Genomic DNA, 22,149 nt, shown 5'->3' on the forward strand with positions numbered 1-22,149 from the left:
AAACAGTAAAAAACATGGCAAGTGCAGAGTGTAAACAAAAAGCATGTTTGACATTAAAGCCCTTTTCAGACACACTGACGTCCATAACAATCACTCTGGTCTTTCACACAATTGTGTTTCACTCCAACAAAGACGAATTTTGAATAGAGTCACAGTGCACAAAAATTACTTTACAAGTTCAAAGTTCATTAGGGAGTAATGTATTATATGACCAGTTAACTCATCACTGCTCATCTTCACTTTTTATGTTACTTTAGTAAATAAAGATTACTGCAAACCCTAAAACAGATCTGTGATTTCAAATATCTGTCTCACCTATTCACAGATTGTTCTGTAGAATGCAGCTACAAATTATTTGCCAAAATCTGCCTTTTCGTAGAGTTTTTCATAAAGCATGTGTAAAATATAAAATTTTAAAAAGTGCATTTAGGATAGCTGAAGTAGTTCCGCTACTTTTGAGTTTTTATCATGTAAAGCACCTTGAACTGCCTTGCTGCTGAAATATGCTGTACAAATAAACTTCATTGATTGATTGATTGAGTACATGCTATTGGACGGCGTTTGCCAATCCAGGAGCTCCATTTTTACAGCACAAAATCAAGAGGATCAAATTATTTCATAATAGGTTAAAGTTTCTCATTGGATTGTTTGCATTTGTCAAATATTGACCAGCATGTTTTTTTTCCGTGACTGATGCTGATTAAGCTCAGTGTCGGACAGCCCTTTGCTATATCAGTATTGCAATATTTCTTTCGCTCAAGTTCCTATTTTGCTTCTATTAACTAAATAAATGCCTAAATGTTGGCACCACAGAGAAGATGTATTTATACTACACACATTCTGTTTTGACCACATTGCACATTTTTTTCAGTTCAGTTATTCTAGACTTATAAACTAAAAGTTTTACGAAGCAAACAATTAAAGGCTACGTATGTTAAAATGATAAATAACTGGACTGATCATTAGACCAACTCGATACTCAGTCTACGACTCGCTCCTACCTTGAGAACAAGGGACACGATGCCCCAGGCAGTCCACCTCCCCACAGGTAGCTTGCTCTCTCACAACACCAACCTGGAACCCTGAGAGGGGAGCAACACAAGAGAAGAAAATGATTTTATTAAGGTTTCTTAACATTTCACTAATAGAATTACATTTTCCATAAGCTTGAGTTTGACGTGAGATTTTCCTTAAACAGTAACAGACCAATCAGTGATTTATTGAGCAGTCACAAAACCTTTTTTAAACCAACAAGGCAATGTCAAAGCAGATACCACAGTGTCATGAATACATCTGAGCAAGTGTTTTGTATGATCTGAAATTCAACTAGAGTTCAGTTAACTTAACTTTTATCTTGACTGGTTAAAATGAACAGGTTTTGAAAGCCCAGAGGATGTCCTGCATGTCAAATTGGTTTAATCTATTGAACATTTATAAAACATTAACAGGAATGGGTGACAGTTTGAACAACTCTCTATCAAAAGTTAGTTTTTATCAAACTTTACCGTATTCGAGGTGTCAGAATCGACACAAAGTCTGACTCTGATCTAAAGTAAAAATGTTCATATCCACACACTTTTTACATTAGAGGCAAAACACATTTATTTCAGGCCCTATTGCAGGATTTCTAGTGCATGAAAATCTAATGGGATTAATGCAAAAACAAATAAAATTGTATAACATAACTTTTCTATTTATACAGAAATAAATAAGCGACAACCATTTATAAATATCGTAACATGTGGCTAAATAAAAATTAATAACTTACAAAAAACTTATTTTAATTTTATATGGTGCATAACATAATGTTATGTCTTGGGTAATTTATTCTTTTAGAATAACTCTAGGAGAACCAACAGCTGTCATAAGCAGATAATCTGTAAGGCTACCTGCTGTCTGTAGTCATCTGCTTAGCAGACAGCTGGTTAGCAGGTTGTCAAAAGTAGCATGAAACAGTGTTGCTTTAATAAGAGTGGAGAGTGTAGTTTTCAGACAATGACTGTATTTTTGTTTTAATTTTCTTCAATGTAACTGGAAGGAAAGTGGAGCAAAATCAGTTGGCAGCAACAAGTTGAGGAGCAGCTGCTGTGCACCATTATATCCTGCAACAGTCACAGAAAACCCATGCTATAAAGCAATAGAAAACTTGTTCAAAGCACACCTGGATGATAAGTTATATTTTTAATTTGGTGCTTGATCATTTAGAATAATCCCAATGATGACACTGCACAAATTATTTTGTTCCACAGCCGAATAAATCCCAACATACTGATGAATTAAATAAACTAAGGTAGAAGTTTAGCTTCACATTCTGAACCCAGTACTCACCAATGAGGAGAACCCATTGATTATGACAAAATGTGATTTAAAACACAGCAATACCACAAATACAGCATTACTTATAATGGTTCATTTTCTTTGTACTGGGTTATTTGGCTTCCCTGTTGGAAATACACCAAGAACAAGCCTGTAAGCAGCAGAGTGGCTGCATTCCAATCAAACACTTGGAATGCGTGAAATTAGCGAAAGAAATTGTTAACAGCTTGTGTTGTGAATGTAGGAAGAACTATAACATTAGGCGATCAACGCTGGTTTTACAATGGCATTAAAGAAATATGGAAAAAAATGTATAGCTATTGTTTTTTTCTTCCCAAAAGAAGATGACTGAAGTGCACTGAAATCCTCTTTAAAATCCTCTTACACTTAGACTTGGTAACTTTTATTTGTTTTCGTCCAATCATTACTTAATATTAAACAGAGGTCATATTTCCAGTTTCCCTAAAGGGTAAAATGAAATTATCTGCAATGTAGTTGCCAAGATGATGAACGCTGCCCTAAGACCTTAATCATGGGGCAATAATAACGTGACAAAGTAAACTGTCAGGTGATTTAATCCAAATAAGCCTTACAGTCGCTGTCTCACCACAACGCCACTGACATATTACTGCAATTTTATTGTCCTGCAAAGAAAGTCATCCTTAAATAAGTTTTATGTTCTACAGCCAAGGCCAGCAGAAAAAAAAATCACGGCTTTTACTGGAACTGGAGGCGCCTGTTTGAGGTCCATAGGAGTCAGTAAGACCTTTCTGTTATTTATAGAGTCCTGCAGGCCAGCCTAAGGCTACATTGTTGTCTCTTGTTTGATTAGTCTACTACTGTATCAATAAGCAATGCTGGCCTGATGGAAATTTAGAAATAGACAGCTGTTTATAATTTGTCAAACAAGATTCTTATCACTTTTCCTGAAATGGGGGAAAAACACCCACTAAATGCAATCAGTGAAACTATCTGCTGAATATAAAACTTTGAGTTTGAAGTTTTTCTAAACCTTTACAAAAGATGACATTACATCAATAAAAACAATTAATTAGCAACGACTGTGATGTCATCACCCTGATCTTTAAATCAACAAATGCCCACCACCATATTGTCAGCAATATGTTCATTAAAGACCAGATATATTCTCCTTTCCTCTTTAACTCAAAGACAAAAAAGGAAAAGTAAACAATGAGTCATGGCCTAATGACAGAGGTCTATAATTCATGGAAGCATTTGGAGGAAAGCGTTTTGTTGCTATCATACTCTGGACTCAATGTGCTTTCTTTATCACTTCCCGTCTCGCTCATAGACTATTACAGCCAAGCTTTGTTTACCTCCATGAACCAGTGAGGTTGTGATTTTCATCTCTGTTGCCTCTGGACTTCCTTAAAAGTTTCTCATCATTTGCCTTTTCACCATTGGCTACTGAGAAACTGACGGCTTAAACAGAAACAATAGACTGATGGGATTTTTCTCCAATTAACAAAAAAAAATTATTTTTCAAAAGTTAAAAAAAAAATTATAATATCCCATAGAGTTAATACTAAAACAGTGAATTTGTTTATGAAATGCAACACCTACTTTTGCAAACACATAAGAAAGACTCTACTTTGAAGCTCATGCAGTAAGAAGCTGAAAAAAAAAATACCACACATGTCCCTTAATGAAACAGCACACATTTTTTTTATTCCAAAATATGGATTTTAATTAATGGTTTTCAAACATTACAGGGTTTGCATCTCAAAGTGTATCGATACTTGAAAAAGGGAGAATGTTAATGTCTGACAATTTGACACCTTGAGAAAAAAACTGAAGGGAACAGCTTGGGAAAAAATTTTAATCCCATTGATCAAAACCTTTAAGTCTGACCACATGCTTTTGGATTAACAGAGAAAGTGCTGGACGATCTATAAAAACCTGCTTTTCCCACTGTAAGAGAGATTAAACATGTTTTGATTTTTAAAAAAAGGGTTTTCCCAATGAAAGCTGATCTTGAGTGAGAGATGCCAAGTCTATAACCAAAGCTTACTAAAATGTTTGGAGGTTTTAGCATTCAACAACCAGAAAATAATCATTATTATAAATAAGACACTGTTTGAAAGGTCTGAAAATGAAGTTTGCCAGATATCTGGCCTTGTTCTTCTGCCAGAGAACAGTTACTGAATGCAGAGATCTATGAGGTGCAAACAGATTTGTAATGCGATGTTAAAGGGATGTTATGCAGGATGGCAAATTTGTTTGAATAATTATACAAATTTTTTACCTTATCCTACCAAACCTGTAACTTCACTGCTAAGAACCTGACTAGTATCCTATCTTTTTCCTCTACAACTGCTGGGTGGGTGCAGACAAAGAGTAGGCTTTTTCCCCTCAGTAAGATAATGCATGTGCTGCAACGGGAAATATCAGTAAAGCAAAAATCTAAAAACAAATACGGACTGTAAAGAATGATTACTAGCTGGTAAAATCTGTTAACTGCTTTAAGAAATAAAAAGGTTACCTCAACTTCAAAAATATGCAATAAAGTCTCAGGACTCGTATAAAGCCCCAAACGTTACACGACTTGTAATTTTTTATAAACATCTTCTAGTGGAACTTTCTTGTCATTTGTAAAGAAACGTCATTTTTACTACTTTTAGGGCTTAAAATAAAGAAAACAAACTACCAACATTTTCTTTCATGTTGGCATTTGTGGAAAATTATCTAAAAATAAAGTGCATAGTTTTCAACCTAACGACAAGAAAAATAAATCTAAAAAATATTACTGGTAATTTTAGTGTCATAGGGTTAGGATGAAAATTTAATGCAAGTATTAAGTGAAAACAAAAACAGAAAACCTCTGACAGCATGCATTTATTTTCACATTTATATTTAAAAACACTATTAAACATATGTGTAGTAGCATTTATTAGTCAAAGTTCTGAAGAGCCATTATGGAATGTCTAAAGAACCACTTGCTGCTCTGGAACCACAGGTTGCAGTTGCTGATGTAGTTTATACAGTCAAATTTGTCTTCTTTCAGACAGCTGACAGGCAGTATGCAGGATTGGGCAACACTGCACTACCCATTTAATATATTTTAAACCCTATGGAACAGTATAAGGGATTTTTTTTTTTTACTTTTTAGGGAGACCAGCTTTTAAATAGCTCCGTATTACTTGATAACATCGGCTGGCCCATCCCTACAGCGATGTACATATCGCTCCTTTAGCGCAGAAACCAGTAAGAAGCAGAAGGTTCCAAAAGATGTGGCACATACCAAAAAAATACAAAAGGGACAATTACCACCAACAAGAAAAATTGAGCTTTGTAAAAACCATTCGCGAGTGAGGATGGTATCGAGTTTGAATCTCAGTCTGCCAGCAAACTTTCAGAGTAAAAAGTTTGCAACTTTCAAACGTCAGGATACACAGAGCCATAAAACTCTTTTACAACCCTGGAGTTATCTCTACTTTATACAGAGCTGTTACTTTTTGCAGTTGTTTGAGTTTTTATTGAATGTGTTTTCACTTTCACTGATGAGGCCCTCTGGGTTATCCTGTGGAGGCAAACTGTGATACCAGCTCCAGAAAGATGTGTTGTTCTATCACCCTGCTCTGGGGCTCCCACATCAAAAAACGCTGGGTTGTCAAGAGGGCTTCTGTCATGTCAGGATATTTCTCATCTCTACTCTGAATCCACCTGGCAGATCTTAAATCACAGGCTGCTGTGTTTGAGCTCAACTGAGAAAAGTCTTAAAGCGTTGGCCAAAAGGCCAGAGGCATATCGATGCCACATTTGTTAAACTGAAAAAACTGTTTCCAAATGCCTCTTGTGAAAAGATGACAGCTCTCACAAGAAACTAGATCAAGTGTAAAAAGAAAGGCTATTTCAGCCTTTTAATCTGAATCTGTCTCTATTTCAAATAAGCTAATTAAAACTATATTGTAGCAGAAAGTGTTCAGAAAGACCACAGGACAACATTATGTGAAATATGAGAGGTTTAAATATCCTTAGGAAGACATCTAACCTACTGCTGTGCAGGCACAACTTGAGATAAGTTATATTTATGTAATTAGAGGCAGCAAGGGTGTAATATCTGGTTTCTAAATTGTTAAAAGGCTTCAGAGGCATGAAAGGTATTGCAAAATAAATAAATAAATAAAAAATTAATGCATGTAGATAAGAGTCATTTCCTATCAGAGGTAAAACAACAATGTATCTCTGAATCCAAGAACAATCAGGACGAGGAAACAACAAACCTACAAACTGGATCTATAAAGAGGTACAAAGTAAAAATGAGGGGAAATACAAATTTTTAAACAGGATTTTGTCAGACATTTGTTTTATTTATTGTACTTGTTTATAAATAAACATGTTTGTAGCAATCTTCAATAAACAGTTAATTAAAATTGCATAGTTATTTTTTGGTGTTACTTGCCTTTTGTGACATGTCAAATAATCAAATAAGTAGCCAAATGTATTACAGTTGAGCTGCAGGATATTAGAAAACAAGCAATAATGTTGATAAATGTTGCAACAACACTGATTTGCGATAAACAAGCAAATTCGAATCTGTTATGGGTTCATTGCAAACATAAGACTCCAGTTACTGAGAAAAAAACACTATTATTTCCATTTCAAGCTGTTTATGGCCCACACCTGTTCTGGAATTGAAACAACTTAGATCAAGTTTTTTTTAATTACTAAAATCATCTTACTACCAGTTAATCTTCTAAATATGTTTATGCTGCAATAAAGAAAACAAATTTATTACAAATATAGAGGCTGAGTGCATCGTAGCAGCAAACAATCAGTTAACGCTCATTTCAGTTCAGGCAGTACCCCGAAATATGCATATTTCTACAGTGATGTTGCAGTAACAATAAATTTGTAATACTTTTGATATTACATCCAAGCAGTCCCTTGTAACTATGATGGTACATAAACTGGCAGTGAAAGAATCCTTTTCACAATTGTCCCATTTAATCTTTTATTATTGCAATACAGGGTGGTACTGTCATTTTGAGACCATTTCCAAGTAATATATTGATAATGGCATAATAATGCACATTTCCCTTTCAAAGACCAATAAGCTTTCATTTTATAAAGATCCCTTAACCCTGGAACTGGAAGACATTTGGACAACAAACAAAAACAATAAAACAGAAATGAAAAAAAAAACACCTTGTTGCAACAGGATTAAGTGCAGTTCCATTTCTGATTCAATATATTGTGACACTCTCAATATTTAAGTATAAATATTAAACCAGACTTTTATCAGACTAGATAAGTCAAGAGTCTATAGCACCTCTACAGAAGCAACAGGAAGAATTGTGAGAATGAATGTTTGCAAGAATTTTTAAGATATTTGTAGCAGGATGAGGATCGGTCAATGTACAAGATATTTCAGTAGCTGCACTAAAATGAGAGCAAATCTGTCAGAATAACTTGGTCCTTTTTATTAGAAGTTTAGATGTTTCGTATTTTCAATAATCACTTCATCGATTATTAAGCATCTCAAATAATTGTGATTACTAACCAAAATAATGGTGTTTACAATGTTTTTCATAATCGAGCAGGCTAAGTGGACTTCAACCACATCTACAATGTCAAAATAATAACCTGGTTACATGAACAAGGAACTTAAAAATAAACAGCCTCAAATCAATAATTAACACAGCAGCATAACTTGGCAAATATACAAATATGACTTGGACTGACACCTTTCTGTTGATTTATTTTAAACAGGCATATCAGGAAAACATATGCCTGAAGCAACATGTCTATATTGTGCTTCTTTTTAATTGTTTAATTGCATTTTTAAAAATCCTTTTCCACCCTGAAACTATTAATAGTTGAAACAAATATTCTGGAATATTTCTTTGTATTTAAGGCGTCATCGATGTAGGTTAAGTTATGGTGATCCTTTAAAACTGACAATTAATCTACTTCTTTTCAGAGTTTACAGTTTTGTTCAACTGCCTGTAATCCTAATCAAGTTGTTTTATGTAATAAAATATTCTTTCTTGCATATTTTATTACATAAATATTCTTGCAGCTGCTTTTGATTTGTGAGATAATTATATTTCTTCGATGGAGATTTGGTTGATGTATTAAGAGCAAATGTAGAGACGAAATCTGTGTCACAGCAATGGGAAGATTAAACAAATGGTGATCTCTATAGCAGAACAACTAGTGTGAAATTACAAGCCTGGAAACAAGTCATCAGTTCAATAACAAACCCAAACAGATGAATGACACCTGTGAAATCTGAATCAAAGTGCTAAATGGTTTTAAGAAACAAATTTATCAAGGTTTATTCTCCATTTACTCTTTTTAAAAATATGTAGCATGACACCAGGCAGGTGCATGTTGGCTGTGAATCATTACCACAAACCACTATGAGGTAGAAACATGTCTCAGCATAAATTTGAACAGTGGTTCCAACATCTGACCCACAAAGTAAGAACGGCAGAGACTCAGGACTCAACGACTGAAACTTCAGCTAAACAAGGACTGTTAATAAGCCAAGTGAACAAGGACAATACAGAGATCCAATTGGACTGCAATACTGGTTTTATTCATTTATGGACACAGTTTTATTCTGCCATAACAACAGATATGATAAGTCTCTGTTATCTTTGCTTCAATCGCTGGACTTGTGATTTCACAACCTGGCAGCTCCATCCCCACTATGGTAGGCTGATGTCAGCTAGATTTGTTTTCTTCATTCAAAAACCTTTTATCTTAAATTCCTGTAGCGCAAGATCCTCTAATCACGCATGCTTTGTAGCTAAAAAAAAACTGACATCTTCATTTAGCGCCTTTCAGAGGGATTCCTATGCAAGTTTCGGACTTTCCAAGGGCACACTTTTAACATAAACCGTTAAAAAAATTAACAGATTAACATTTACCTTAACCACTTAAGCATTATGCAATATCTGCTGAACATTTCACTGAAAATAAAAACTCAATATGCAATATGTTTTAATATAAAAAAACATCATTGAGGAATCCAAAAATCTGAGTTTAAAACACAACATTCATACATGATACTGATGTCATTTAAAAGCCCTTTTCTTTCAGCAATTTAAAAAAAAAAAGTTTGCTAATATTTCTAACAAATCTAAAAATACAAAGGACCTACAGCTCTACAACCCTTCAATATCTAACAACGGATATGTTACATTCACAAATTCAATTAAAGCTGCCATCCACCTTTTAATCACCGGATTAGTTATTTTTGAACCCCATAACATTCCTTCAATGAAAAAAAAAACAATGAAGGAAAAAAATCCTTGCTGCTGATAGAGGGCTGACATGAGAAGAACTTCTTAAAACAACCCAACTATCACTTTCCTAATGTGGTCAAAATCAAATTCAGCAAAAAAATACATATATCAAATGTGTCAGCAAATATATTTCTGACACCAGAAAAAGCTGGTGTCCATGTCAAAAGCAACCTATTACTACTGTTATATATTTCCTTTTCAAGTAAAGTATTAAAGTTGAACTGATTAATATTGATCCTACTCAAAGATATTTTGCAACCTTCAAAAAACGTTTTAATATTAAAAACTATTAAAAGAAAGCTGATGAGTATTTATCCAGAGCATTAAATCTCTAAAAGAAAAGCAGCAGAAAACTAGCCTAATATTCTAATTTGAGTCACAAATTTGTAGAACAATTTTAAAAAGAAGACTGAAATCATCATTCATTTTAACCAATTTACATGCTGTTATTAACATTCAGAAGATTTAAAGTTCTTTTAAGTTGTTTACTAAAACACCTAATTACATTTACAACAAAAAAATAAGCTCGCATGTTAGCGTTTCATCAGTCAAATTAAAATTTGTGAAGATTTCAAGACCAAAACTTGGCGTTTTATGGCCAACATTGGGGTCCTGGTATCAACTTTGAGACTCACTGAACTGGAAGACACCGTGCTAGCTGGCTAATGCTAGCCAAGCTAAGATGTTAGCCTTCTACTTGGTCCATGTGTCGTCCATGCTTCTCTTACTTCTCAGTCTCATTCTCTCATAAACGAAACACCGTTTCAGTAACACATGCTGTTCATCAGCCAAACCAAGGGGAAGAGACAGACACCTGAACACTCATCGCTGAGCTAACATTGCCGCTTTAGCCTTAGCTGCGCTTCGGAGAAAATAACACATGGTGGTAATGCAGAAGGCGACCCGCGAACATATTTCAGATCAACACACTCACCCAGAGCCACCTGGAAACTCTGAAGATCACCTTCGTGTCATAGTGAGAGGAGAGTCTCTGTTATCTGGAGGGAACCGTTGCTGAAACGTGAAGCGGTCCGAGTTTAATAGAAGAATGTTTCCACAGCAGCGGAGAGCCAGCCGGAGTGGAGGAAGATAGCGCGCCGTGTGTTGACAGCTCTCAGACAGAACCAAGCTCTTTACTACAGAAGCGGCGAACTGGACTGAACTGGCTGCCTGACTGACTGACTGCAGGAAGTGACATATCCTGACATCACGCATAATCACGCAATCAGCGGCCGAAAGTAAATATTAGTACAGTCGAAACAGGGGCATCATTCACTCACTGTAACATGCGTTACAATACTGGATAAAAAGGACTGACGGAAATTATGACATTTCAACATTGCTGTTGACATAAACTAACGAAGCTTTATTTGCGAATGCAAGGATGAGCTAAAAATAGCAATAAAATTTTGATTGTTGTCTTTTTATTTTGTAACGCTTCTCGTTTTATGTGTAGATCAGCTCGAATCAATGCATGAAAATGAAGAAATGTAAAGTGTATGAAGGATTTGTGGTTTTCAAACGTTTTACAACTAAAGATCTGAAAAGTGTGGCGTGTATTTGGGGTTTTTTTCTAGAACCACCCTTGGGCTAAGTCTACTAGCTGTGCACATCTAGAGACTGAACTCTTTCCTCATTCTTCTTGATAAAATAGTTCTGTAATTATTAAATTTCAAGTAAGTATTTCTGAAGAAACTTTGACTGGGCCATTCTAACACATGGATTATGCTTTGATCTAAATGTTGCACATCTAGCAGCAATACATGGTGTGGTCTTGCTGGAAAGTATTCCTCAACCTAGTCTTTCAGTAGATTTTCTTTCTTGGATTGGTATGAATTGTGCTCCATCCAGCTTCTCACCAACTCTAACTCACTTTTCTGGATGTGCTAAAGAAAACCAACCCTAAAGCATGATGGGGATGTTTATGTTAAACATCAACATGTTTAACACAAACAAATATTACAGAAAAACTGTGTTTTGACTCTTTTTAAATTTTTTTTTACCTACTTACATGATCTTGGTATCATCTAAAAGGATTTTAAAGATTTTTTATACATAAAAAGCGGTGCTGCTCTTTATTCAGTCCCTCTAAATGACTATTTTGCAGAACATTCATGATGCTACCATCATGTTTCATGGTGGTCACGTGTTCAGAGTACACTGCTAGTTCTCCACCACACTACATACCATTTTGCAAGGAGGAAAAATGTTCAATTTTGGTCTAATCTGTCCAAGGCATTCACTTCCACATGTTTGCTACGTTTCCTACATTGCTTGTGAGAAACTTTAAACACAACTTCACATGCTTTCTTTCAACAAAGGATTGCCACTCTTTCATAAAGGTCAAATTCGTAGCTCACAACTAGTTGCCCTGTCAACAGATTCTTAGACCTCAGGCGCACATCTGCAGCTCCTCCAGAGTTAATATCGTCCTCTTGGCCATTCCTCAGTTTGATGCAATTTGTCAGAAAATGTCCATCATTCTCTGGCAAACCTCTAAGCCCTTCACATGACTTTTTAGACTAAAATACACACAAGTGGGCATTCTTTAATTAGAAGGTGATTTCTGTAGTGAATTGAATGCACTGAATTCTTTCTACACATGAGACTAAATGGAGCTAAATACAAATGTTCCCATATTTTCAGATTTTTACTTGTACATGTTTTTTGTGATTGCTGAACATAAAATAGCATAAATTTTTACATAAGAGCTCAAGGCCAGAGACATTTTAAATTAAAATCTTCCAGAGTCACATTTTCATCTTCAGTGTTTTTGACCAAAGTCTTACAGCAACTCACCATTATATAACTCTACATTCTGAGTTATTCAGCAACAGCTAAGTATTGATTCATGAGTGCTTCGTTTCTGATTTGCTCCGGGTGAACTTTTTTCCAGGAATGGTGTGAGTTATGAACATCTTTCCAACGCCCTCCTCCTCTCCCGGCCAACATGCAAGGTGAACAAAATGTCCAGCAGGCTCAAATGAGCTCTGCATCTTCCACGTCCTCCTCAGTTGGATGAACAGTGACGCACGGGCCAAGAAAAACAGAGAGGCCTGCTCCCCGCTGCTTCTTTGAATGTGTTAATCCAGAATCTTCTCCATTTTTTTCAAATAGAATTCCACCTTTTTTTGCGTGTGACGCACATTTTGTTTTGCTTTAGCCCCATCTCTGAGAGGAGGCCCGGGGATTGAGCAATGTCTACTGATTTTGATGTGGGATCTCACTCCTTTGAGGTCCAATCTATGTTTTGATCTAGTTAAAATCACCCAGAAAAAAAAAACTATTAAACTCCTAAGTAAAGCAGTGTTTCAATTATTTATGGACATCCAAGAATCCTCAATATAGATTTTTCACCCAGTTCACCTTCTGGGTCATGTTTTTGAGAAGAACGAGGTGTTAGGTTACAATAGTATCTACTGCTGATATCAGCAATTACTTTGTTACGTCTAATTAGTTATTTTTTCCTAATACAGATAAGTTACAAGGAAATGTAACAGGGAGGGGTTCTGTGTGGTTCCTACCTTTCCTCTGCTCTCTGTATTGTGTAGTTATCAGCTCTTAATAAATGACCACGTATGTTGTTCTCTCGTCGTTTAGAAAGCCCCTGAGCCCACAGACAGAAAGAAAGGGCTGATGAATAATGGAGAGGACGAACAAGCTCTGGCCTTCCAGTCCTGTCCTTATCTGCTCTTTTCTCCAGTCCAGCCCTGATAACCCGGATGAGTAGCAAAATACAGGATGTGACCCAATAACCTTACACTGTGGTAGGGGGGAGAGATATTGTTTATTGGGGTGGTGTTCTCTGTAATCCTTCAAAGAAGATTAAAGTTCTCAGGAGCTCAAGGGTGACTGTATTTACCACTACAAATGTGTCGCTAAACCACAACTAAAAATAAGGGAAATAGACCGTTGAAATACATCCCTCCGTTTGTAATACTTCTAATTTGGGTACTTGGATTAAATTACTGAAGTTCACCTTTCCAGGATGAACCTGTGTGTTTATGAATGGGCCCAAGAACAAACACAGTAAGGTTTATGAAGTGACAGAACTTGTTTGTATCGCAACTCAAAACAGGTCATGTGAAGTTGCTTTCCAATTCGTACTGAATCATAAAACAGTCAATGGTTGCTTTTGTTTTTAGTAATTCCAAACCAGTTATATCAGATGTGCTTGCACTGAAGTTCAGCTCACAGCAGAGCTGCTCTCATTTGCAGAACACTGACTCTTCTGCGGGAGTCCAGCCATCGAGCAAAAGCAGACTCTGAAGGGTTTGGGGTTTGTTGGCCAGTCTTGGAGCGGGAACTTGTCCCCGTCCTGTGGTTCTGCTGCTGGTTTACTCCACTGTGCAATTGCAGCTTCAAAGTCCCACTGGAAAACAGAGAATTACAGGAGAAGGGTTGCGTTATGTAATGTTCCTCCAAGTTAAAATGCAGTGTAATAAATAACTGCAGTTCTTTGGTTGAACCTTTTGGCAATCATGACACGCCAATACCGAGTATATAATATCTTCTTACAAATAACAGAATAATTTTGCACCAAGTCGTTTCCCTGTGCCGGGGGTTTTTCAGACTTTGCTCCCAGTAAGACAGGCATTATTGTAATCTTTTATACTGGTCTAGTTAAATACTTATTCAGGCTCACTGAAGATCTCTGTGCATTTTTCCTGCTTTTTCCAGTCTAATTTCTGCCCATTTTCAGAGGAATATGTTTGAAATCCATTCAGGAATAATAAGACTCAACCCAAATAGGCAACCCTAAGCTTTGAAATACATGCAGAGCTTTTAAGATAACCCATTTTTAACCATAGCCTGATTTTTTTAGTATTTTAGTAGAAGTTTTCTTTAGCCATATCAGAAATATATACATTTTTTTTTAAAAATTCTCAAAAAGACATCACATATCCATTTTGTTGGTCATAATGGTTGTCACTAAGAGACAAACAATTAGTGTGTATATTAAGGAAAATAAAAATACATAAAGTCATCACCCTACATTGCCAAAAGTATTCACTGGTTTGCCTTCATATGAATATGAATATGAAATTAAGGAACATCCCATTTTTCATACATAGTTTAATATGAACAGGGCCAAACTTTTTCTGAATAGACTTTCTAAAAGGTTTAGGAAAGTGTTTATGAGAATTTTTAACCCTTATTTTCAGAATTGCGCTTATGGGGTCAGGCACCGCCATGGGACGAGGAGGCTTAGAATGCAGTCTCTGCTCTAATTCATCCTAAAGATGTTTACGAGGTTGAAATCAGGGAACACTAGCTCATTCAAGTCAAAGCGGACATTGCTTTGTGCACAGCATGCAGTCATTCTAGAACTGAAACGACCAAGCCAAAACTTTTCCCACAAAGCAGGGAGGAAGAGACATGTTTTAGGATGTTGAAGCATTAAAAGTTTCTTTCAGCTGAACTCCGGCAGAGCATACCTTCTGAAAAACAGACCACCATAATCCCCTATTCACCAAAATTTGCACTCAACACAATGCGCTCCAGCAAGTGATGGTCTCCTGAGAACAGTCAAAGCCAGACTTATTCATTTAGTTGCCAAAGAATAAGGCATGATTCATTACTCTTGGAATCCAATGCTTTACAATGTAATCGTTGAGGTAAGACTGGAACAAAGCTGCTCAGCCATGTCAACTCGTCATGAAGCTCTCAGTTACAAAACCACAAGTTTTAGTATCATGAAATAATTTAATATTTTATTTAAGAAACATTTCTGTATTTACATTAATATAGTCACAAAATTTGTGATTTTTTTGATAAAAGGTTAGCGATGCAAAGACAATCAACAATTGTTAACTAATAATTTCCTTCAAAACTCAAACCAAAAACTGAACCTCCATAATAGCTGTTGATCCATGTTACAAGTATTTTATTCTCGCAAGGGTCTCATATTACACGGGGAAAGGCAAGATATTTCAGGTGGCTTATTGTTTATGGCTTACAGGACACCATCAACAAATACTGTATATGGCTGCATATTTTCAATAAGCTTCAACATGCTCCCCCCCCATAGTGGAATCTTGAGCAGTAAGTTTGCAAAGTAGGCTTTGCAATTACTGGTTAAGTACATCACTTATTGTTTCATGGGGAAAAAAATGAATTAACTCCGTATTTTTCAAAATTAGTGCAAATGACCCTAGTCATTTGTCAGTTTTCAAGGACAGTTACTACTTCCACAGCATGTCTATGTTCTGCAGAGGCCTGCTAATGAGCCATTGTTTGATCCAGGTGTCTTGAACGAGGGTTCGGGTGGAAAGAACACAATAACCATCGATGGCTCCGAGCGAGCTCACTAAAACATTAGAATACAGAAGTACATCTATGTCAGTATGTTTTGCAGAAATAAGGTTGCAAAGGTCTTGAGAAAGCACTTTGCACTTACCCAACGGGAGACGTTTTTTGTGCAATACACTGGCAGAAACTTATTCATAGACTATAATTTAGGATTAACCAGCTGGTAGAAATCCAACAGAGCTTGGTTGTTTTCTAAGCTCTAACAAATATCAGCCACTTTCTTTGCTTTCCACTTAAAACCTCATTTTCTTTTTGTGGTTATGTTTTCATTACTTACTCCGTGTGCATTTCACTTTATCAAGCATAGTTTAAAACAAATCTGTTTACTTCCATTTATTTAATTGAATTACTTGGGCTGCTGTGAACATCTGGAATGAATTCCATGTCAGTGGGACAATTAAAATCCAATTTCCCCTTTTTCAACTCGTCTCCAATTGTTGAACCAGATAATATGATTATCTACAAAAAACCCTATAAAAAAGAAGCAGTTAAAGACTTGTATTCAACTAAGCTGGCTGGTTTAATTAGAACTCTTGTTGGATGACTATTTTTACAATCTCCTGCTCCTTTTATTTTTAAAGATTTGGGAAATAACATGTAATCTCATTGTGTGAAAGTGGTCACATAATTCTAGGTTAAATATATTTCAGTTAATCTCTGAAAATGATTTGAAACCTCAGCTGCTTCTCTCAAGCTTTAAATAGGGCCTTTATCATATTTCATAAAAAAAAAAAAAAAGTATTAGGTGAACACCTATAACATGGGAGGTCAACCATTGTTCCCACACCGCTAAATTCCTAGCCAGCAGGCATCAGAAAAGAGACCATAAACATCTCCCAAAATAGCAGGGGGTAGCTCTGGCCCCCTATAGACAAGCCAACCATTCTGCACCACTTCCTAAGCAGACAGACCCAGCCCAGTGGTGGTCTTTAATCAAAGATGCATTACAGCAGAACAATTGGACCACATGGTTGATCTCAAACAATTCCACCCATCATTGAAGCCCCCAGCTTCACTCCCGCCAAGACGCAGCACTCAGCAGAAATGTGTACGAAACATTCAAGACAAAAGAAATACCAAGCTGCTGGCAGCAGCGACAGACCAGTTTATAAAGCGATAAAACAATGTTGTCGCCAACATTTTGAATAGGACTTAATGTTAAAGCACTGTAATGAAATTAAACAATCTCCCTCTCCACTTTATTTGCATGAGGATTAAACATTAGACACAAAGTCAAACTGAATGGAAACCTCTTCTACATTATGTCACCAAGTAAACCGCCTCTGTTAAGTTTAACCAGGAGCTGGAAGTTTTAAAGAACAAGGTTGTACTCTCTGAATGCACTTCCAGTACTTTTTATTCAGAGAGCTACGGTATATACTGTATATATATATATATATATATATATATATATATATATATATATATATATATATTGAATTCAATGAGAAAGTGTGTCCAAACTTTTGGTCTGTACTGTATATATACAGTATATACACACATTTACACACACACATTTTAAACACTGATCAGTCAAGATTCTTTTCAAGACACAATTTTATATTTTCTTCCAAATGTCTTGTCCTAAAAACAAGGAGGTTTACTTGGAATCTACAGCAGCAGGCCACTAGCATTCTTCACTGAAAAATTAATCTATGTGTGTGCATAAATGCATTAAGCACACTTAAAAGTATATTATGGACACTGTCAAGCCTCCCTCCATTTTTGAAAATAAGACATAAGCTTAAAAACATTCAAGTTATTTGTGTTTTTCCTGTTTGGCAAAAAGCATCAACCCTCAATTGTTTGTGCTTGCCCAGTTTGCCTTTGTTTCTGGATAAACTGCCTCCTACTTATTCCTGCAGCAGGAGTCACTGTTTGTGGGAATCTAGCTGATATGAAAATCTTGAAATTTCACTTCCTTTGCAGACTCTATGCAATTTAAAGAGAGACATGGTAAATGACATAAAAGTCAGCCATCTGACACAGGACTGGTTTCTGCAGTGTTGCCAATAACTGACCCTTTGGCATAATGGTACTCTGCAGAGCACAGTTAAATCCAAACCCTGCACTGCTCTTTTCACCACATCCATGGAGTTCCATGTTTAAACATGCTGACCAATGTCTGCTTACAAGAAACTTTAATCACCATCTGACTTACTTCCCCTAAAGTCACATGTCAAAGAAACAAAGCATGAGTGATACTCACCATCTCTTAGTTTCATGAGCCCCTTAAACTAATCTCTTTCTAATAAAACAAGTGACCAAAAACACTGTAAAGATGACGCAGAAGAAATCTAGCAGCACTGAAGGTAACATCTGGAAGTATAAATTCGTCCAAAAAAAAAAAAAGAATCAAAGTTTGAACTTTTACTCACTTTAAAGTTTTACTCAGAATTGAGTCAACACTAAAGTTTAATTGAGGTGACAGAATCATGAGCACTCTGACAACTATAATTTTCAACCATATTCAGCAGACTTCATAGTTCCAATATCCACAAGCTGTCACCACCTAGTGGTAAATTGTAAAAAGTGCATTATATTGCCTAGTGTTTAAATGGTTGTGGTGTTTTTTTTAATATGATGACTTGCAAATATTTATGTCCCTTAAACATTTCACATTTGCTACATAACAGCAAAGTTAAATATTTTGTTTTTATTTAATGTGACAGACAAACATAAGGTAGTGTTAAACTGCAAAGCGGACAAAAAAGAGGTCTGCAGCTTTCAAAATCTGTATATATTTTTTTATATAAAATTGAAAAATAGTCGAGGAACAGTGTCTAGAAGAAAGTCATTGTAGTAGAAATCCTGTTTGCTACAAGGCAAGCAGGGAACACCTGGGAGAAAGTGCTCTGGCCAGATGAGACCAAAACTGAAGCTTTTGGCCTACAGTCCATGCAAAAGATTATATCATGTTTGGTAATAGGCTAAAGCTGAACATCACCCAACACACACTATTGAATCGGGGACACATGGTGGTGAAAGCATCATGCTGTGGGTTTAGTCAGACGTTTGTGGGTGAGATGGTTGAAGTTAAATACAGGGTCATTCATCTAGTTTGGGGGAAACTCAGACAAAATACAGTTTGTGGTTGCAACATGAAATGTGGAAAGGTTTGAGGTGCACGTTTAATTTTGGCAGGGGACATTACTGAGTCAACAATGCACAATGAGGGTAAAAAAGGGGAAAATATCTGACCTGAACCATGTCTTAATTGTCTGCTTTGATTGGTTAGTTCATATAAGTTATTTTTGATCCAAATTTCCACCCACCTCCAGATCAGTGCTGTCTGATGAAGAGCTATAGGATGTATCAGAGGAACAAAGACCATCAACTCTCACTACTCGCACCATCCTGTGAGGAGGTCCGACGTCTAATCCATCTTTAGACAGTGTCACTTCTTTAAGGGACAGTAGCTGAGAAAATAAAATAAAATAAAAATCACACAGTAAAGAAGGAGTGTTGATTTAGTTTTTAGCTAAATCAACACTAAATCAGATTAGCTAAATCTGTGTTGCTATGGTTTTGAGTCTGGATCAATACATTATTTACATACTTTAGACGTCTGTTGACCACTGACGTCCATATATTGGCCCATCTCAGTCATCTTCTGTACATTCTTTGTCTTTGAGGAAACGACTGAAAACTTTAATATTTAACACAATATGAGTAAAAAACAAATTAATGACACATGACAAAACATTAATTATTCTAACAGCAAAACATCTGAAAGAAAATGCACTTTCAGATGTGCAATTTCCTGACCATGTTGGTCAGGAAATTAGTAAATGAGTGACAACAAAATAGAGAAGATGAGCGTTTAGTCCTTAATCTTATGAGAGTCATTACAAAGATCTAAATTGTTGAAAGTAAACCTAGTTTATAGACAAAATATGTATATTTTTCAGTTAAATATGATAACTCTTTAAAACTGCATTTAACATGGGGTTTATTTATTCTCACCTAAATAACCCTTACACCAAAATCAATTAGAAACTCTGACCGCAAGAAAAAAGCCCAATTAATGTAAAAATAATTAAACAAACTTACTTTAGTTTGTGCTGATGGAGGTTTTTGCTGTTTTGTCTGCTGCTTCATGACAGCAGTATGTTCAGTGTTCATGCCTAAAAGTCCCTCCATATCTGGTGATAGTTTCATTGTCTTCTGCCTGGCTCCTATCTTGCACCAGTGGATCACTAAAATCTGTCATATCTGAGTTAAAAGTCAACATTTAAAACAAACATGCAAATCCTAACACAAGGAGCAATTATAATTGTAATTTCTGTAAATGTACAAATCACAAACGGTATCCAGGTGCTTGTGCAAAAGGATACAAGCAGGTCCAGGATGACACAGCCAATTGATGACAGCAGCCAAGGCATAACTCTGATAAGAAATCTGAACCGGACGTCATGTAAGAGGATGGCTGCAGTGTAGAGGGCACCAGATACGGAGCACAAAAATCCAGAAACAATAAACGTCTGGGTCAGGTTCTGTCCTCTCCTCTGACAGAAACAAAAACAGTTTATAGGAGCAGTTGAGCTTTAGGAACATGGTTCTGTGACGTTCTGGTGCTGTCTCTTACTGCTCTGCAGAGTGCAGGGAACCTGGAGGTCCAGGCAATAACAGAGGCCAGAAGGCCCAGGATGTAACCAAGGATTTCTTTACTGTCCTTTGGAATTATGAGAAGAATTATTAGCATTTGAGCTTCACATAAAAGGATCCTCAACTTCAAGGATGAAACAGTGTTTTGAATTTAAGTTAAATTATTAATTTAGTTTTTGACTTGCAGAAAATAACAAATACATAATTTGTTCCCCATTGTTTTACCTGGGTCTTTTAAAAATACCAAACATAACACAACAAAAACAGCACTTGTGCACCAAGAATGTGTTTCACTAAGAAGTTTTCTTGGAAAACATAAACCAATGATGGCACTTCTCTCCAAATCTGTCAGTTCTTTACTGGAGTTTTTCAATGGCATTTCTTAAACAACCACAAACTTTTATGTGTTTAGTTAGAATTTTATGGAGCAGACCAACATAAATTAAAGCCCAAAATTGAAGAAAAGCAATGAGTGGTTTTCCAACATGTTCAAGAAATAAAATGATGAAGAATTAGTTGTGCTTTGTATTCAACATGTACACCAACATCACCATCATCAGGCTCCAGCTGGAGATTTGAATGGAGCTGTGCAGCAGCTTCCTTCCGCTGATGGATCTAATCGTTATAGGTTCATCAACTCTGGACTTCAGGAACCCTCCTGCAACCACCATCAACACACCCACAGCCAGAAAATGCTGCCTCCTGCGCCTCTTCACCGCCCTCAGCCTCCGCTCTGCAGGAGAACACCAGAGAATTGTTCTTTAAGAAAAGGGAGACTGGAAACAAATTCTCCATTTACTCATTTGTGTGTTTATCAGGAGGTTTACTGATAAGTTTCCTTTTAGGTTTGTCCTGCGTGAGGCCAACACTTTACACACCTGAGCTACTATGCTGCACTCTGTTTTTTGCATACTGTGAACAGGTCATATTGTTTGGAAAAGATGGAGTTTTATTTTAACTTACGAGTTTTGGAGTTCCAAGACAGGAACACCGGAAGGCAGCACAAGATACAGTGCACACCATCCATTAAAGCAGCAAAAGCAGCCATAGAAATCTACAGACAGATATAATTTACATCAGGTATATTTTAAAACTATACATTTTAAAATGTATTTTAAAATAAAACTATGTTACCTGTAGGTGAAACTGCCTAGCCAGAACTGCTCCCACAGTGCTGCACAGGTTACCCAGAAAACTGTAGAAGACTATCATGGTTTCTTTCGAATATTCTCCTCTTAATTTACACTTCCGACACACGATCCTGAAATGGTAACATTGGCTTTATTGCCATTTCTGCTTCTTTAAATCTCCGGATGGGATAGGGGATCCCGCTGTACTTACAAGAGGGAGGAAAGGAGCAATAGGACAGCAGAAAGCAATGTAAGACCAGCGGGGACGCACAGATGGGCCGCGTCTGGAGGCCCGCAGCTGGCGACCGAGTGAAGCCAAAAGGCGCCGAGGCTGGTGAGGAAATGATCAGAGCTTCCTCTGAGCTCATCCTCAGCGGTCGAGACACCTCCATCCATTTTACCTGCAAACTTCTGCTCATTCCGCGTACTAACTAATCCATGCAGCTGAGACGCTCAACAGCAAACAGGAAGGATCAGCACTATTCTGAGGGGCTTGGTTACCTGGG

General features: G+C 36.5%; 2 protein-coding genes across 3 annotated transcripts in view; both read right to left on the bottom strand.

Annotated features, from left to right (window-relative positions):
• The window catches only part of atp13a3 (ATPase 13A3), a 33,817-nt gene extending 23,048 nt beyond the window's left edge, over nt 1-10,769 (bottom strand). For both annotated transcript variants that reach the window (XM_032571475.1, XM_032571474.1), the window contains exons 1-2: nt 10,528-10,769; nt 1,002-1,082 (exon numbers count right to left, since the gene is read on the bottom strand). The gene's annotated coding sequence lies outside the window, so the exon portion shown is untranslated. The remainder of the gene's footprint in view (nt 1-1,001; nt 1,083-10,527) is intronic.
• Nucleotides 10,770-13,361: 2,592 nt separating this feature from the next.
• On the bottom strand, nt 13,362-22,126 carry tmem44 (transmembrane protein 44). Its single transcript, XM_032571346.1, has 10 exons — nt 21,855-22,126; nt 21,648-21,774; nt 21,477-21,567; nt 21,065-21,246; nt 20,494-20,580; nt 20,243-20,413; nt 19,959-20,111; nt 19,465-19,554; nt 19,181-19,324; nt 13,362-13,965 (listed from the first exon to the last, which is right to left on the bottom strand). Exons 1-10 carry the CDS (start codon nt 22,037-22,039, stop codon nt 13,780-13,782), a joined length of 1,416 nt encoding a protein of 471 aa, XP_032427237.1. The 5' UTR covers nt 22,040-22,126; the 3' UTR covers nt 13,362-13,779.
• Nucleotides 22,127-22,149: the final 23 nt, after the last annotated feature.

The sequence above is a fragment of the Xiphophorus hellerii genome, chromosome 9, assembly GCF_003331165.1.
Source record: "Xiphophorus hellerii strain 12219 chromosome 9, Xiphophorus_hellerii-4.1, whole genome shotgun sequence".
Taxonomy (NCBI): Eukaryota; Metazoa; Chordata; class Actinopteri; order Cyprinodontiformes; family Poeciliidae; genus Xiphophorus; species Xiphophorus hellerii.

What these genes read in the sequence shown, in the direction of transcription:
- tmem44 (XM_032571346.1), bottom strand. Translation starts at nt 22,039, where the DNA reads ATGGATGGAGGTGTCTCGACCGCTGAGGATGAGCTCAGAGGAAGCTCT. An exon ending in GTGTCATCCTGGACCTGCTT is followed by an intron (nt 20,112 to 20,242) that starts GTATCCTTTTGC and finishes CAGATATGACAG; the next exon opens with ATTTTAGTGATCCACTGGTG. An exon ending in CTCCATCAGCACAAACTAAA is followed by an intron (nt 19,555 to 19,958) that starts GTAAGTTTGTTT and finishes TAAATATTAAAG; the next exon opens with TTTTCAGTCGTTTCCTCAAA.